This window comes from Anolis carolinensis, chromosome 5, assembly GCF_035594765.1.
Source record: "Anolis carolinensis isolate JA03-04 chromosome 5, rAnoCar3.1.pri, whole genome shotgun sequence".
In the NCBI taxonomy this organism is placed as follows: domain Eukaryota; kingdom Metazoa; phylum Chordata; class Lepidosauria; order Squamata; family Dactyloidae; genus Anolis; species Anolis carolinensis.
The window spans coordinates 56,663,868-56,682,439 of record NC_085845.1 but is presented as its reverse complement, the minus strand read 5'-3'; the positions used below and the strand labels follow the sequence as shown (position 1 = coordinate 56,682,439).

Below are 18,572 nucleotides of genomic sequence, written 5' to 3'. Positions count from 1 at the left end.
TGAAACATTATTTTTTTTACATTTCTTTCCATTGTGATATGAAAATGAGCAAACCAGATTCTTGATACAGGGCCTGACAATACTAAAATCCTTCAGTATTGCTATGCTATTTTTCAGAGCTATGATAAAATCAAAGATAAATGTTATATTATTTTGGTCTGAAATAAACAAAAAAACTTCCATTCTGCAACTCAGCAGACAACAGAAGAAGAACTAGAGACAAGTGAGATCAAGAGTTCACAAGCACAGGATGGCTGCAAGTTTCCAGAGGCAAACAATCAATGAACATTTGTCAGCACAATTGAGAAATGAATGGGGTTGGTGGTAAGCAAATTCGAGAGTATCAAGTGATGCCTCATTCAGGATAAAGGATCTCACATTTTATTGCAGAGACAGGAAAACTCACATTCTTTTAAAGAAACAGAAAATTCAAAGCAATACATTTATAACTCAATGTGACATCCACTTATAATTATTTTAACAAAAATAAAAAGTTAAATCCAGGAAACGTAAAGTAGGTACAATTTTGTTATAGAAAAACATGACTAAAATGGTCTATTACATTTTAACTTTATATGCAAAAGTAAAGCTATAGTATGATAAACAGCCTCTTTTTATTCAGTTGACCAATGACTGGAATACAAACTATGGTATAATTTATTTTTAAAATTGTGCATTGTGCATAATGACAGCATAGCAATTTTTAATGATTATATTTTATTTGCCTTTCTCCAATGAGCTAACAATTATACATCTGGATATCATCTTCCTTTTATTCTTAGAACAACCTTAGACTGAGACAGAATGAGTGGCCTGATGTGATTCATTAGGCTTCAAAGACATCTGAATTTAATAATATGATTATCAAATTATCTAACAATGTATTCCTGTTAGGTCAACACTTGTTTGATATACTGGCAAGAAGAAGAGTGAGGAAAATGTGGCATTTGGCTTATTTTTAAAATTGCTGATGACTCCAGATTTCTTAGACTGCTATTTTTCCTTCCCTTCCCTTTCCTTTGGTACCTTACCCTCTTAAAGAAATGGTGAATTATCTCTATTGGAAACTTCTTGGAGAAACAGTTCACCTTTTAAAGTCAAGAACACTCATCAAATGGATGAATGTAAATACAAAGCTTTACCGCATTAACACACACTGAAATACACTCAAGTATTAATTGAAGTGGGGCTTTCAATCAAAGAGAGGGTTCTATTTAAATTGATATGATCAGCAGGGAAAAAACAAAACAATGGTTTACTTGCTTTTGAGGAAGCCCAAGTCTGACATGTGGGATTCTAACAAAGTACCTTCTCTCCAGGAGTCACTGAAATTCTCCATATGCAATGTGTGTAAGAAGGATAGCCATTTGGAAATCCTGGAGAGGAAAAGTTGCCTGTAGACTCTTGCAGTGTTTCACCACATGCTGAAAGATAGTATATATTACGGAAAATAGGATTATCGCAGGGAGTGCAAAGTAAGTGTGTTTCTTTACTATCATTCACTAATAGCACTGGAGAAATTAACATGCAGCCAAGTGGAAATACTGTATCAACACACACACACACATACACACACACTCATACACACCACTACTTACTTGAAATCAAATATACAGTAAATATAATACATTTCTGCTATAATTTGAAGGGGGAAAACCCTGGGTGTGTGACTGCATACTTTTCCATGGATGGAAGAAATACATTGCATGACACTGGAAATTAACTGTCATTTATTTAATACTGTCAGCCCACCACATTTGTTAGTTTAACATTTGCAGATGTGTTTATTTGTGGATTTGATGGTCAGTTTCTGCCATAAGTTGACCATGGCCCTATTTACAATATCTATCTTGAACTCTCTATGTCTACTCATATATAAGACACAAAGAGCAAAGTAAAACTTTCTATCATACGTAACCACAGAAATGCAGTATTAATGAACAAATTGTTTCTCTTACTGATTTGTAGCTGGAACTTACGGCTGTGCTCTTGAAACTATCACCCCTGGGCAACGTTTCTTGTAAATGGCTAATCTTTCCAACATTTTAAACATTTAAACATCTTTTAAACATTTTTAAACTATCATTCACTAATAGAATTGACATGCAGCCAGGTGGAAATATTACAATAACTCTACAATAGCTTGTCACGATCTTTCTCCTGTATCAATACACATACACACACACCACTACTTACTTGAAATCAAATATACAGTGAGCCTAATAAATTTCTGCTATCTTTTGAGGGGGAAAAACCTGGGTGTGTGATGACATACTTTTCCACAGACACTGACAGATGGTCAGTTTCTGCCATAAGTTGACCATGGCCCTATTTTCACTGACGTCTTCGATTTACAGACACTTCTTATATGACTACCAATCATTTTTATGATCTTAACAGGTAATATCTATCTATCCCAACAAGTAATATCATTGGGGATCTTTCTGTTTTGTGCCATCTGAACAGACGATACAAAACAGAAACAAATGAGACAAATACCGCGCACATCTCTACTGATTTGTAGCTGGAAGTTACAGCTGTACTCTTAGAATCATAGAATCATAGAATAGTAGAGTTGGAAGAGACCACATGGGCCATCCAGTCCAACCCCCTGCTAAGAAGCAGGATCTTGAAACTATCACCTTGCTACTGACAATGTCAGTTTCAAATGATAAGTGTCAGAACTGCCAGCAGGCTAACCAGAAGCCATATAAATTATAAATGGGAGAAGGAAGAAAATATAGTGTTTTATAAAAACAGACAATGTAATTTTATGGATGGTGTCCTGCTAAATTTTATCTAATGTTCAATTGATGGGGTTTATAGTCCATGTAATTCACTTAATAGATGACATGGCACAATATTAAAGTTGTTTTGGGATAACTTTTTTAAAGCAAGAAAATATTTTTGTTATAATATAAAAATATAAAATATAAAAATAATTTTAAAATCAAAATTACATTACTCTATATCTACAGAGAAACATGTACTAGGTTTGTCTAAAATCATTCATTTTCCTTCTCTCTTTCATCAAACATCTATCAGATGGCAGCTCATCAAAGATGAGTTTTATATTAAATAATTTATTCAATGCCAGACATTTTCAGAGTAAATAACATTGCTAAAGATCTGCAGTTTATTTTTAACTCATTAGCTGTACATTTAGTAGCTGCATTAAATGACAGAAATTGACGTTTAAGGTTTCCCTAATTGTGACTCCTGCAGAATTGAATCTGTACTAATGGTTAAAAGACATGTTTGGAAATTAGCATGCTGCTATAAATATCAAACATAAAAAGACATAACCCTTCCTGCAATAATGAAATCATTTACTGATAACTAGCAAAACTCATTATTTGCAGGCTGTAGGGACCAAAGGAAATTGAGTAAATACCATGAAAAGTGCCTCTGCACTATAGAATTAATGCAATTTGAAACTACTTTAATTTGTTTTGTGGGACTTGGGTGGTTTTGGTTATTTTGTTTCTTCCAGCACTTTACGAAGTTGAATGTTTGCTGATTTGTTGCAAACCGCTCTGAATCCCTATGGGGAGATAGGGCGGAAGATAAATAAAGTGTTGTTGCTGCTGCTGCTGTTGTTGTTATATTGCCATGGTTCAAGTCCAAGAATTCATGGGAGGTGCGGTTTTAGAAGGCCTTCAGCCTTCTCTGCCAAAGAGTGCTGGTGGCTCACCAAACTTCAAATTGTTTTGTAGCACTGAGCTATGGCACTGAAAGTGGTGTCAAATCACATTCTACAGTGTAGATGCACCCACAGCGGGGCAAGATGAGGGGTAAGACTTCCTTCTTGTCACAAGAAGCCTTACCCCCAACCAATAAGTGCTACTAGATAGTACCACATATGTTTCAGTGGCAGGATATGTGTTGCTCCATCAGGATCAGATTCCAAACAAAAATAAGATCTCTTAACTTAAGCCTTAGGCAAAAATAAGGTTCCTTAATTATACCAGATGTCAAATTTTGGGGTGGTTTTTTAGAGGAATTGTATGTTTTTTGTTATATGATGTTTGACTTTGTTGTATGGTCTCTGGCAATTGAATGTTTTGCCTTGTTGGAAACCACCCTGTGCCCTCTAGGGAGATGGGGTGATATATAAATAAAGATGATGGTTATATTGTTCACTTCCATTAAATGAGGGGGGAAAATATTATTTTGGCCTTGCCTCCCCGTGTTGACTTGGTTGCAGTTAAGTCTTTAGATGCAGCAGGTGCCTTGTTATTATATCAGAGGAAGAAAGGGATGTGGGACTTGTGGCGCCATGTGACATGGGAGCAATTTCACCATTCTGGACCCCCAATGGGATGCTTTAGGCCCAGGAAATGCTTATTTGGGTTAATATGGGCCAAGGCTGCTTAACATTATATTCAACCACATTAACCAAAGTCACAGGTTGCTCCAAATTTTCCCAGCAGTTCTGAGACTGAACTGTCTGTAACTGGTCATACAGCCATCCAGTATTCCTCAGGCTCGCTTGACCCAAGGATACGGGATGGCACCACCCCCACCCCAATTCTTGCTGTTGAAGCAACCAGTGGATGTGACATGTCTTCCACTCTTTGCTTGGAGTGACACTAGCTGGAATGACAAAATGACTGAAGAAGGGAGGGGGAAAGGAGAGGCCGATTCCTCCTCTCTTCTCTCCGCCAATTCCTTCCTGCGTTGCTCTGGCACCCTGGCCTACATCCCTCCAGGCGATGTTACTAGCCATATCACACTCACTGGTTGCTGCAATGACAATGGGGGGTTGGGGGGAGTGGTAAGTGTACCTGTTCTAGCAGTGCCAAACCAGATTCGGCACCTCTAGACAGTCAGGCTTCCCTCCCCAGGGATCTGTCAGTTCAAAACACCCCATGAGTGATTCAGGATTGGCCTGGGATAAAGGGTACATTTAGAGACACCTTGGGAAAGCAGGAAGCTGTTTATTTCCTGCACCAAACTGACTGAGAACCATCCCAACCCACACAGTGAAAAAAAAGCATAATTATAATATATAAAATATAGTCAGAGCAATGGTTCAGTGGTTCCTAATATAATTAGCTAAATTTTCAACATGAGGAAATTCAAAGGATTTCTGTCCATGACTATACTACTGGCAATTACAATGCACACTTTATTTGTGAGTAACTTTATAGAACGGCTCGCTGTTAAAAAACTTTATGTGTTACAGCCTGCTAATACTGGGCTCTATTGTTTAACAAAAATGTGAATAAAAATATTGTGAAAGTTATTGCGACTTATTCTCAAAACCCAGGAACTAATTTTAGCACTTTCCATGCTATTAAAACACATCTTATTGCCTCTAAAATACATTTCTACATTTACTATTATGTATATATCTCCAAAAAGCTCAAGGCTCACTATATTTCCCATACAGCTTGAATACATGCAAGTTCTTTCTGCTTAATGCAAGTGTACATGCAGAATAAATTTATTTATTTATTTACTTACTTACTTACAACATTTATACCCCACCCTTCTCACCCGAGGGGACTCAGGGCGGCTTACAAAAATCAGCAAGATTTAATGCCCAAAATGCAATCATAAAAACAAAACAATATAAACAGATCCATTAATAACATTTTTAAAACCCATTATAAAATCCTTAAAAACGTATATATAATTAATTCCATTCGTCCGAGATCCTCATGCTTCATCCTTAAATCAGGTCATGTCAACTTTGTCATTTACTCATCAAAAGCTTGGGCACATAACCATGTTTTCACGGCCCTTCTGAATCCGAGCAAGGTAGGAGCCTGTCGGATGAGTTGACCAAAGATATATATATATAGTATGCGTATGAGGAAAAAAATAAATAAAGTGTGTGGCAGGAGGGTGCTCCTGCTGCTTTCCTAACTGGTACCTCTTAAATAGACAAGAGGTAGTAAGTGTGAGAATTATTAATAACATTACAGAAGAGGTGTTTTGTGTTGTGCAGACATGGGCTATAAGACAGGATAAGGAGAATACAAGCGTACAAGAGTAAATGGTTAGCACTACTTAGGAAAGCAGGGTAAGGTAAGATTGTACACAATCTGTTAGTATGTATGAATTTTTGGGGTGTCTATATTGATGGTGTAATACCTGTACATCTGTAAAGCTTTCTTGCTTGTGCAATATCTCCTTTACTTAATCGTGTGCGCTGACCAATGGCTGGACGGATCCCATTGTCATCCCGGGAAGGAAGTATTGTATCCAAAAACATTCCCCTAAACAAATTAAGAAGCCAAGAAATCACAATCAATTTTCATATCAAAACTACCTTGAAGAAAAACATCTTTATTTGTGTATTTCACAATATAATTTGTGAAATTAGAATGTAAAATGAAGCACAGACAGTATAACAGGAAATTCAATATTTAAACCACAATAATAATTAATAAACTTGTTTAATCCGTCAGATTTATTATAGACAGGGTGCCAGTATGATGTAGTAGTTTGGATTATGACTTTAGAAACCTCTTCCCTACTTGGCCATGGAAATCCACTGGGTGACTTTGGGTGGTTCCCAGCCTTAGTAGAAGGCAATGGAAACGCCCTCTGAACAAATTCTGGCAATAAAATCCAATGACAGGCTTGCCTAAGTGTTGCAATGAATCAGAAATCACTTGAAGGCACGCAACAACAACCCCACAAGCATACTTGAAGCAACTGTTCTATTCAAGTTCCTATTTTTTACCAGATTGCCAATAATTCCATAGATATTCTGGCTTTTAAAATATTTAAACTTGTTTTAATTTAATCGTGGGAGGAAAGGTCCAACAGCTCTTATATCTCCAATTAGTCCATTAAAATTTGGCTCCAAATAATACTATTGTCGAAGAAGTCTAGTGCCTTACTTAATTCCAAAATTTCCATAAAGTATTAGATTTGTGAGAGTGGTTTCTTTTTACTGATAGCATTTTAATCAGATAAGGTTCACAACAGTGATTAGTTAACTTTATCCTACGCACTGACTTGTTAGTGAAATGCAACTTAGGGCGCTTCCAGACTACACTTAAATTCACTTCAGAGTGGGTTAAAGAAACCCACTCCGAAGCGGGTTTAAGTCTTCTCATCCTGGGGGGAAAAAACGGGCTTTGCCAGTAACTTCCAGGAGGGCATGGGGACACAGAAGAACCCCCCGAAAGCCCTAAAAACAACAGAAAGCTTACCGAGCAGCCATGATGCCTCTCTGCAGGCCTCCTGGAACACACCAAGGATGCTTTTGATCCCCTCCCCCTGGCGCATCATTCATACATTCCATGGCTGCTCTGTAAGTTTTCTGTTGTTTTAGGGCTTTGGGGCGGGGGGGATTTGGGGAGGGAGTGGCTTCTCTTTTCACTTCTTTGGGCTCATCTAGACTGAAGGAGCAAATTGGGCTGTGGAAACAGACTACGGAAGCAGTCCCAGGTGTCTGTCCCCGCAGGGCCCATACCCCATTAGAACCTAACCTTTCTGGAAGTCTCGGGTCTAATGGGTTATCTAAACAAGGGTTTTCCTGCTTTGTCTAGACTGGGCCTGAGATATGGACCCTGTCTGGAAGGGCCCTCTGAGCATGGATATGGTAGAAAATGACTACTTTTTAATAATCATGGTCAACAAAGAGAGTCAACCATGCTTAGCTGGCTATTGTAATATTATTAATGGCCTACACATTTTCAAATCAACATGTAAGAGGACCTTTAAGAGAGACAAAAGAATGAGACACTTGTCTCAACTTGAAAAGAAATATTCAAAATGCAAACTGATCATATACAAAAGATCTGCATATAACCATAAGGTCAGATCATTTCCTTTTGTTATTTAATACAATGAGTCCTTTCTGAAGGCTTTGTTTCCATCACTGTAATTGAAAACTGATCTGAAGCCTATCGTTTACACTTGAGAAGATACTTCATTTTGATGAGTAACAGAATTTCTAATAAAAGCATAGCTGGGGACATTCCATATACTGCTTGTTATGTCGTAACACTTTATTTCTGTGCAGGAAAGTTTCAGGTGCCTCTAATGGTAGCATTCTTTGTTCCTGTCACAATCAGAACTCAATTTGAAGGCAGCAGCCATAGGAATTAACACAGAAAGTTACTAAATCACCTCCACGAGCAGGGAAATTTTAAGTGCTATGGAATAGTTTCCTAGAAAAAGGAGAACAAAACTGCCCATTGTCACATCTAATAAATCAATCATCAGGAGGATAATCGTTTGTTTTTCATGTGGGAATTTTGAGAGGCATTCCAAGGACATTCGCTCATCACTGAGGAGCTATAATGGTATGAAGATATTCTTACAGTTGCCTTTATCACAACTACTGCTATAGAATATTAACATTAAAGAATAGAATTAAAAGTCAAAAGGTATAACCTGAGACTCCAACCTTGAGAAGGTGTTCCTGGCATAGTGCATAATGCTATCAAAATCATATGATTCCCCCAGAGAATTCACTTCTCCAGGTTCCATCTTCAAAAAATTGTATTCCTGACCTGTAATACACAAGCAAGATTATATGTAAGACATTCCTAATAAATGGGGAAATGACAACAATGCAAGAAAATGAAAGTGCCAGCCCTTCTATTTATATATAGCTGGAATGAAGAAGTTGCACCTGATGCAATCCCAATCTACATGCAACCCCAAACACCTTTTGGCAACCTCCAAATCACTTCTAATCCCCCATAAAGCACCTTTACAGTCAAAATTGGAGGAAATAACATATCATCTGAAAAACATCCCAAAGGCCCAATTACTTGAAGACCTGTAAGAAGAGCAGATTAACTGTAACCCAGCCCAGGTCCAAAATTGAGTAAATAATCTCAAATGTCACAACTAGATGCGACTTCTGCATGCAACATCTAGCTAATCTATGGCCAAAATTGGGGTGGTACACAGCCCATCATAGTGCACATGTTTAGAACACAATTGAGCCCCATGCTGAATGGTAAATGAACATTTAGATAAATTCAACTGATTAAAGGAATCTATTCCAGTTCAGACAAGCAGTTAGGTTTAGATTTTTATAACTATATCAAATTCCCAGACACCATTAATACATCAGCAAAATCACATCTGCCATTTTTATGCAGTTGGAGAAATTCAACACTCTTGTGTAAAATATTTTTAGACATGCAACCTTTCTTTTTGAAATGATTTACGGCAATAAAAATCCTATGAATATCTTCTTACTATGCACTATACTACAACACATAAAAAGCTATATGGATTCTACCAGTCTAGTAATATACAATTTTACATGTTCACCAACTATAGATCATTAATATTTTGATTTCTGTTCCACTGCTTTGGAAACATAAATATGTTTCTATTTCTATATATGTTGCCAAAGAGCTCTGTAATTTCTACCTGAGCTTGAAATAACCACGTGTGGACCCAATTTAATTATATGTGTTTCTCTTTACAAAAACTAATTTTCTACACTGTGCCTCCACATCTATAAAGTGCTTATATCCTGTTTCAAAAAGAATCAGAAACTGGGACATCTGAATCTCAAGAGAAGTTACTTTTCTCTTGCTAGTGAGTTGAAGTTTTATTACCCATCTATTTTTTTCTCTTTGTCCTTAGTTCTCAAATGGCCAGTAAGGGGAAAGGCTTCTGCCTGTGTTGAAATCCTTCAGGACCATCTTAACTGACAACATCTCAGAATATAAGCCTGTCCATCATTATTTTCCTTGTGTATGATTTTTAAAATCTTTGCCTGATAAAGAAGCCAATGAAGCTTCAAAAGCTTCCATAATATAGTAAATGCTTTGAAGCTGACAAAAATATTGCTACTTGTGGATTTTGGATTTTGTTGTAATTTGCTGCATGTGTACAGGCAATATTACGAAATTCCAGTTATCACAAACTGGAGAAGGCATTCCTGTCTCAACCTTAATGTTTGTTCTTAACAGCTGTCCTATTAATCTTGCTTTGTTTTGATACTTGCTGATGTTTTGTATTGTTTTAATGTTTCTTTTGTATACCATCTCATAGGCCTTAGAGTTGAAAATAATCTAAATATTTAATCCATTGGGGAATATCAAGGGAACAACTTTTCCATTTGGGGGTAAGCTACTACAATGGCAGCCTCAAGGAAAAGGGACGGAATGAAACATCAAAACAGGATGCATGTTCCAAATACTTCATAAAAGGTAAAGGTTGTCCCCTGACATTAAGCCTAGTCATGTCCAATTCTGGGGGGTGGTACTCATCTCTATTTATTTCTAAGCCAAAGAGCCGGGTTCTCTGTAGATGCCTCCAAGGTCATTTGGCCAGCATAACTGCATAGAGCACCGTTACCTTCCCGCCGGAGCAGTACCTATTGATCTACTCACATTTGCATGTTTTCAAACTGCTAGGTTGGCAAAAACTGGAGCTAACAGAGGGAGCTCACCCTGCTCCCCAAATTCGAACCGCCTACCTTTCGGTCAGCAAGTTCAGCAGCTCAGCTAAATGTCATGGTTCAATAAGATTCCATCAAAACTGATGTTTAAGCATTACGGGCATCACAAACTGAAAATAATCAATAAATGTTTCAGGGTATAAGGAAGCACACTAACATGGTCTCACCTGGCTGGATGTTTTCTCTAATGATAGTTACATGATCATCTCGATCTGGTCTTGTGTGTTCATGCCAAAAACCTATGACATGTCCCAGCTCATGGACAACAATCCCAAATTTATCACAGTTCTTCCCAATAGAGATTGCCTGAGGACCATTTCCCCTTCGACCTACGTAAGAGCAGCATCTGTAATTTAGGACAAGAATACAACTTAAATAGTTAGCAAAAATAATTCTGTGTCCAAAAAACGCTGGGATTTGTATTTTAGTATTCTCAAAATCTTTACTCTTCTGCAACCTGACAATACATCAAAACCCAGGGTTTCTGAAAACAAATTTGAAATCACAAATACTTGAGCATGTTTTATTCTTAGAGCTAGGGATGGATATGTTTTTTTGATATAAAGTACACAGGAGAATGACACAGCCCTTGACAAGGTCAGTGCCTGAATAGCAGCATCCTGTAACATACAGCAGTAGGGAAGGAGAGTATTTTGAAAAAAGGTGGTACACCAGCATGAGTCACAATACTTAGTACACCCACGCTATTTCATTATCAATATATTCTGATAACAATAGCAGAGACTCTCTGCATGTTTATTATTTAGGAATTTGGAATTCAAGATATTTTAGGCTTTCTAAGAAGAAACGTCATGGAATATCTTGAATGGTCAGAGTCCATTATATTAGAAAACAACAGAAACCATTCATAGATATATTCTCTTAGCCCATTTTAAACTCAATATAAACTAGATGTGAGGTCAGCATATTTGTGAATTGATAGGTGATGGGTTTTTTAAAAAACCTAGCTTTTTAAAATGCTCTCCAAATTAGCATCACATACACAACTTGAGATATAGAGTAAATTGCTGTAATGTACAGTCCTATCATCATATATCTTCCAGGATATCCCATTTCAAATTTTCTACCCATAACCAGTTTTACACACTATCAAAATGTATCAAATCACTTTAGTACAGGGCTTGGAAAATTGCATTTTTTAGCAAAATAATGCATAGCCTCAGCAATTTTTTATTTCTGTAAAAATTGTTCAAATGGGTTTGGTACTTTTTGGAAGAAGCTCCACATATTCAGAGTGCTTTTGATGTCAGTGGATATCTATCTTATATAGTTACAGTCTTAAATTGATCAGTAAATGTGGTATGTGTTTATATAATTCCTTGGTGTATAAATTGAATATTTTAATTGAGAATACCCAGAGAACTGCATAAAAACATGTCCTATAAAATCCAACTGTGCAAAATAATATTAATTGCAGCTAACGGACCACTGAAACAGAATCATCTATGTGACAGGTCTCACGCTATGTTAAATATCAGATTAAAATCCTGTGAAGACAGTTAAACTTATGAGCAACATCTGACCTATTTCAGCAGTCTATTGCTTTTTAAAGGTCAACTGAAGGAAAAAGAAATCCATGTGCTAGAAGCAATGTGATGTGAAATGTTTTAATGATTAGTACCATATCTCAGTAAAATTATTTTCTGAAAAAACAAAAGTTAATCATTCTAAGTCTGCACAACATATAATCTCTTCTTCCCATCTGTTCAGTTCCGGAATTTCCACCTGTTCCCCTGCATGTGTCTTGCTGTTCTCTGTAGATCACCAATGAATACCTATGTAAGCCCCATTGGCCCTGCAGCTCACAATTTACAAAAAGTGTTTTGAGAAAATAATAATGCTGAAAATGCATAGCATATTCAAAATATTACTACCAACAACCTTGAATTTCCTTTCATGGTGCAAAAGGGTTTAACAAAACTAACTAAAGAAGCTTCCAGCAAGTTTTACCACATTATCACACTGGGGGTTTAACGCAGGCAGCCCCATTCTTCTGGTGCCTGCAGAATTCTGGGAAATGTTTAGGGTGGGGCCTTTTGAATACTCAGCTAGCGAAGTCCTTGCTTTCCCAAACTGAATGATAAACAATAACTAACCCTAAAGATTTCCCTAGAAAAGTATTATCTGGATCCATTCCAATCTAGGTTCAAGCCTTGTTATGGGAAGAAACGGCCTTTGTCAACTTAGTGCATGCGACCTATTAGGAACTACTATACAAAATCCCAGAATACTTGTAAAGTATCTACACAAACACAAGATGGTCTATGTACAAAGAAAATATGTCCAAATAGCATATAATATTATTAAAGTTCCCCATACAAAGCTCAATTTGGCAGTACCAGACAAAATGAAAAGGAGCAACAGCTCTAACACAAAAGTTATCCAAGTCTTATATTGGTTCCAATGTATATAGGCTCCCAGTATACAGCAACATGACCAACCGTCTGTTTACTTTGTTTGGAAGATATTTTCATTGACTATGTATCCCTGAAACCTATTGGGAACTAGACAGGGGGAGTGTGTTCCTCTTGGCCCTCTTGAATCCTTTAGTGGAAATTCAGCATGATATCCTTCAGGGATATTTGGGTGATATAGGTCTTGGAGGCATTGCTCTACAATAGTCCTAATCTATCTTGGCTGAATATTTTCATGGGGTTCATATTGTCTCCTGTGTGTCTTAGTTTCTACATGAGGTGTCTATTTCACCCAAGCAAAGGAAGAGAAGTACTGGGGAAAACAGGAAGATACCAGGGCAAACAGAAAGAGGAGAAAGAACCAGCTCCGTGTGCATGTGCAACATGACTTACACAGTGGATCTGGCTTCTTTTCCTCTTCCTGTGTGCTACATATTTCTGTTCCTTTCAGCTTTTCCCTTCCTTTACCTGGGTGAAATAGATGTTCATGGCAAGGAAGAGGAAACGAGGCCAGCGTCACCTCTTCCAAAGTACTGCAAGTGTCTATTTTGCCCAGGCAAAGCAAGACAGGCACTGGGCAAAACAGAAAATATGGTACATATGCCTCCTGAACAACCGGTCACTTCCTGAGGATGGAGCTGCCATGTGAATGTACAATACTGTGTTTAAAAAGCTGCCTTGATCAATTTTGAAGTATGGGAGCTTCAGAGCTCTCCTGGGGGCTTTGGGGGCTGCAGAATGGGGGTTAAAGGGTGCATATAGGCTACACTATCCCCAACCTGGTGGAGAAAAATATCAGGATTCTTTCAGCTTTCAATCTGATCTTTAATTGCATTCATGAGAAGCAGTGGGATGGCCATTAATGATTTCAATTTTAAATATTTTGTGCCATCCTTTTGTAAAGGTCTAAAAATGAACATACCCACTAAAATATAAGAACAATGCAATACTAAACCATTTTTCACACTTTCTGATCAGATTGTATTTAATTCCTACAAATTAAAACCTTGCATAAAAGTATCTCTAAAAGACAATTAAGTGTAAATAATGCCGAACTTGTCCAAGAACTGCTTGTGATTAGTGGTTTGAACAGAAGGAGTGTCTCATTCTATGACAGTGAGGTGGAGCTCTCTCCAAATCAGAACGAAGTTTCAAAAAATGAAAACTATTCTTGCACTCCATTTGTGCATGTGTATCTTCGAGTTGTCTGTCTATTTCTGGTGACATCATGGATTTAATGGCTTTCCTTGGGTAAGGAATAGTCAGATGTTACTACTACTTCATCTTGAAATTGGAATTTAATGTAGGTTAGGCAGACACATATGAGAAGAGCACAGTTTTAAAATACGCCAAACTACCCATGAAAAAGTTTAAAAAATAAGGCCTGCTTCTTGAATTGTGCATAGCAGCTAAAGAAAAATGAGAGCAATCCGCTCAACAGGGCCATCATTTTTAATTCTGGAGGGCTGTCACATTTTTACTTACTCAGATTTATTTATTTATTCAGATTTATTCAGACACAAAACTGTATGGAGATACAATAGCGCCTTGCAGCACCCCAAAGAATAAAGAATATCCCCTCCAAGATGCAAAAATACACCTGGAAGTCGCATTAATGTACAGATTTATGATTCTGTAAAATAGATAATCTGATCATGACAATTTTAATGGTAAGCATATTTGGTGAATTGTAAGGGATACACACGGCTAACAATTAGATGAATGTTAAAAGCAAACAGCAATTAATACTAATTCAATCTTAAAATACTGGCTGTAGTATAGGTTACATACAACAGGGTCATTGGAACTGCCTACATTGAATAGCCTGCCAAGTATATAACTAATCCATCCAATTAAGTGGACTAGAACAATGAGGACAGTGGCACTGGGTCAAAGGGTAAGGGATGCAAAGAAAAACAAAAAGTGATGACCCAAAATACTGTACTTGTCTATATCACCTTTGCAAACACATAGCCTAGGTGGACTTGAACCAAAGCCCAGTAATCTCTCTACAGTATGAATTCTAGGTTTTCTTTCTAAACTGTGCCAGTAGCTGACTTTCCAGATCATGATCCCCTTAATCTTTATTGCATCAGACAGCAGTTAAAGGCACTATTTATGAATCTCTAATTCCATTTAATCTTTCTAGCTGATCAATAATGGCAAGTGGAGCGTAATAACTGACACCCTAACAGAAAATGAGGCAATATGGTCATGTCTTTAAGCACACTCTTTGGGTAATAACAATATTTCTTCATATATCTGAGAGTTAAACCATTAATATGGGCTTTAAGAAGATTAAAAGAGTTTGGAATCAAAATCAGGTCAAGTGCTTCTGTCTGCTGTTTATGCAGTTGAACAGTAAAAGATGTTATCACTGACCCATGTTACCCAATGCATGTCTATTTCAAAGTAAGTTCACTAAATTCAATACCAGTTACTTTCAGGTAAGTGAGTATAATATTTCAGCCTAAAGCATTTTATAAAGCAATAGAAACTTAACATTTACAAGCATTTCCTACCATGTAGCATAAAACAATAACTTCACCAAACCACCTAATAGCTCTAAAATAAAGAACAAAAAATCCCAACAGAAAGTCATCTGATGAAATTACATATTTAGTAATCACATTGATGACCATTTGTAAATTGCTTTTCAGTCAAAAATGGCATCAAAAGTTATTTTTAAACTTATCCATGTAAACAATATTAAAATGTGCACACATTGTTTTTATTATTGTTCTATACTGTATTTTGAAGTTCAAGGGCCTCATCAGATGGGGCAATTTTAATGTCCTAAGGGATGGAACCTCACGCTGGCCATCACATGATGTCGTGTAACTTCCGGCAGAGGCCCTACCCCAACCGAGGTGGAAGTGTCCTTGGATACTTCTCTCCCAACATGGGAGCCTGCACATGGAGCCAGCATAGGTCCTTGTAGGGAAGGAGACACTTCCCACACGTGATGGGGAAAGCGTTGCCACAAGGGGGTAGTGCACAGGATGACAGATTCACCTTGTTGCCTCTCTGCCCTTTGGGATGAGGTCGCCAGACTAACTTTGTTACTCTTCATACAGAAAACATGTCCAGATTGTTCATGAAATATACCAACTTTGCTATCAAAGATGAATACTCTCAATTATAATTATGAAGGGCGAAAGCCAATGTTGAAATCCTTCCCATTGTTACATTTTCTATTGCATTAGAATTCCCATTCACTTGTGAAAGGACTGAAAGAGAACCCCTATATTGGGTTCTCACAGGAGCCTGGATACAACTACCAGTAATTATGAAGCCAGTTTTACACAGCCAACTGATTTATCCAAATAGCGGTCTATTCAGTACACAAAGAAACCATTATAAAGTGTGTTAAGAAAATGCATATAACACACACACTTTTTAGGGTGTGTGTTAGGTTTTCCTTGAACCGTGTTCATAATTTCATTTACTGGAGTCACTGGAAGTTATTTGCTCCTTAAGTATCTTCCTAATTGACAGTAGCACACTGAGATCTAGATTATGTCCGTAGGCCTATATGCTTGCAGCAGGTCTTGGGAGTAGATGACCACACATACATTAAGTTTATGTATTCCCTAACTATTTTACATCACACTGAGTTAACTTCAATTTTAACTAGCACCATGCTTCAGATTTTCAAAGCAATGTTTTCAATGATTTATAACCAGTAACATCTATACAAACTTACCCACAAGGCCGGTATGTAAACACAATGTAACTTTCCTCATCACTTCGCTCAATGAATGTAACACAGGTATATTTTTCCCAGTGCCGCATTGCTTGCTTGAACATTGCTCGCTGGCTACCTGAAATCAATGTTTGCAATGAAATAAACCAATTTTGAAATGTATTTTAAACTATATTAAAATTAACTCAATTACGTTGGAGCTCAAAAAATGAGGAACATTTCACACAATCCAATACTGCAGAAAACTGAACAATTAAAAAAACTACTTATAGACAATGTAAATTTTGCAAACCAAGACAACATTTTCAAAAAGTATTAATTCCCAGCTCATGAATATACATATAAATGACATAAGATGAATGTATAACATTATATTTAGGTGAGATATGTGTGATCGTATACACCCAGACACTCCTTTGGGTATAGGGCATTTTTATATACTGCAATCAATGGAATATTTACTTGGGTTAAATAATATCCCAAAACTTACTAAACACCATGCTATAAACTTTGAATTGAATTGATATAAATATTGAAATACAGTAATTAAAAGTAAATTAAAACAAAGACAAACTCAACTTAATGAAACACATTGTACTGTATAATAATAATAATAATAATAATAACCTTATTTTTATACCCCACCCCATCTCCCCGAAGGGACTTGGGGCGGCTTACATGGGGCCCTGCCCGATAAAACAATCAAATATCAAAACACAGCAATAAAACAGTTATCCAATAAAAACATCAATAACAGTAAAAACAATAATTAAAATCAACATAAAACATACAATATTAACACTGGAGACTAATTCATAGAACCCAGGCAAAGTGCAACATGGGCTGAAATGGGGAAGGTAATTTTACAGTTGAAATGGACAAAGTGCAATATAGCACAAAGACACCTTTGTGAATGCTGTTGTTATTAATTTAAATTTAGGAGTTTTTTGTTAGTTGCTTGAGAGCTCCAGTGTATACAAGAGATAATACATACTTAAAATGTGTAAATTTATTCATTTTTAGTTATATTTATATCCCACCTGTCTTCAATGAGCAAAAGGCTATTGAAACATACTAACTGGAAACTGGAACATGGATCTCCCAGTTTCCAGTCCAATTCTCTAACAACTGCACACAACACTTAGAGATGCAAAGAATATTTGTCATTTTGATTGACTAATTCGTTTATGTGTAGTTTTCTGAAAGTAATATACTTGGCTAGTAAAATACAAAGAATCTACAGAGAAAGCAATAAAACAGACAAATGCAGCTATATTATTTAAGGATTAGAATATGCAAATATCTTAAAAGTCAGGACTGAGAAATATGAAAAGTATAGTGGTATTTGAGAAAAAGAAAAGAAAACAAGAGAGAGAAACCAATTCAAGACTTTCAGAACTGATTCGTTATAATTTTTCTACTAATTTGAAGGACCAGTTCCTTCATGACTCCCATTTTCTCTCTTACCTGTGAAATTTCCTCCTATGACATATGGGATGACACCCCCTGGCCATATTCTTTCTGTGCGCGATGTAGCTGCTCTGGGAATCCTTTTCCTCTCAAAGCTCTCTGAGAATGCTTGACCTGCTCTTCCCTTAGTTATATTGCTTTGTTCAAAACCTGAAATGACAATCACAATGGATACTGGTTTAAAAATGCTTAAAAATTCACTAAGAAAAAAGGTATAAGCAATTATTTTCCTATATCTCAAATCCAGCCTTGCAATGCAACAAACAGAGACAGTTTTAAGAAATGCACAGCATGAAATGACAAAGGGTTCTCTACCACAGGGCCATTTGTTATGTAACCATTTGTCATGCAGGGGTCTGAACCAGAAGGTCCTTCTGGTATTTCCAACTCTATGATTCTAACCCTGCCATTCATGTATTAATTGTCCTGTATTCTGATCAGCCCAGCCTTAAAAAATCTATCTTAAAGAATCTGACATATATATATAGTTTCATGCTCAAAGCAGGACCTAAAATCTTGCACAGTGGATTGAACTGCATTTCTCTACTGTTACTTGCTGGAGGGC

General features: G+C 36.8%; 1 protein-coding gene across 2 annotated transcripts in view; it reads right to left on the bottom strand.

The window, feature by feature from the left end:
- tll1 (tolloid like 1) overlaps nucleotides 1-18,572 on the bottom strand; it is a 134,470-nt gene that overhangs the window by 38,145 nt on the left and 77,753 nt on the right. Inside the window, exons 5-10 of one of the 2 annotated variants that reach the window (XM_003225642.4) lie at nucleotides 18,005-18,157; nucleotides 16,538-16,655; nucleotides 10,564-10,742; nucleotides 8,375-8,480; nucleotides 6,103-6,227; nucleotides 1,309-1,424 (exon numbers count right to left, since the gene is read on the bottom strand). In XM_003225642.4, coding sequence (XP_003225690.2) covers nucleotides 1,309-1,424; nucleotides 6,103-6,227; nucleotides 8,375-8,480; nucleotides 10,564-10,742; nucleotides 16,538-16,655; nucleotides 18,005-18,157 — 797 coding nt within the window. Of the gene's footprint in view, nucleotides 1-1,308; nucleotides 1,425-6,102; nucleotides 6,228-8,361; nucleotides 8,481-10,563; nucleotides 10,743-16,537; nucleotides 16,656-18,004; nucleotides 18,158-18,572 lie in introns of those variants that run through there. The other variant, XM_062981355.1, reaches the window with a different exon arrangement.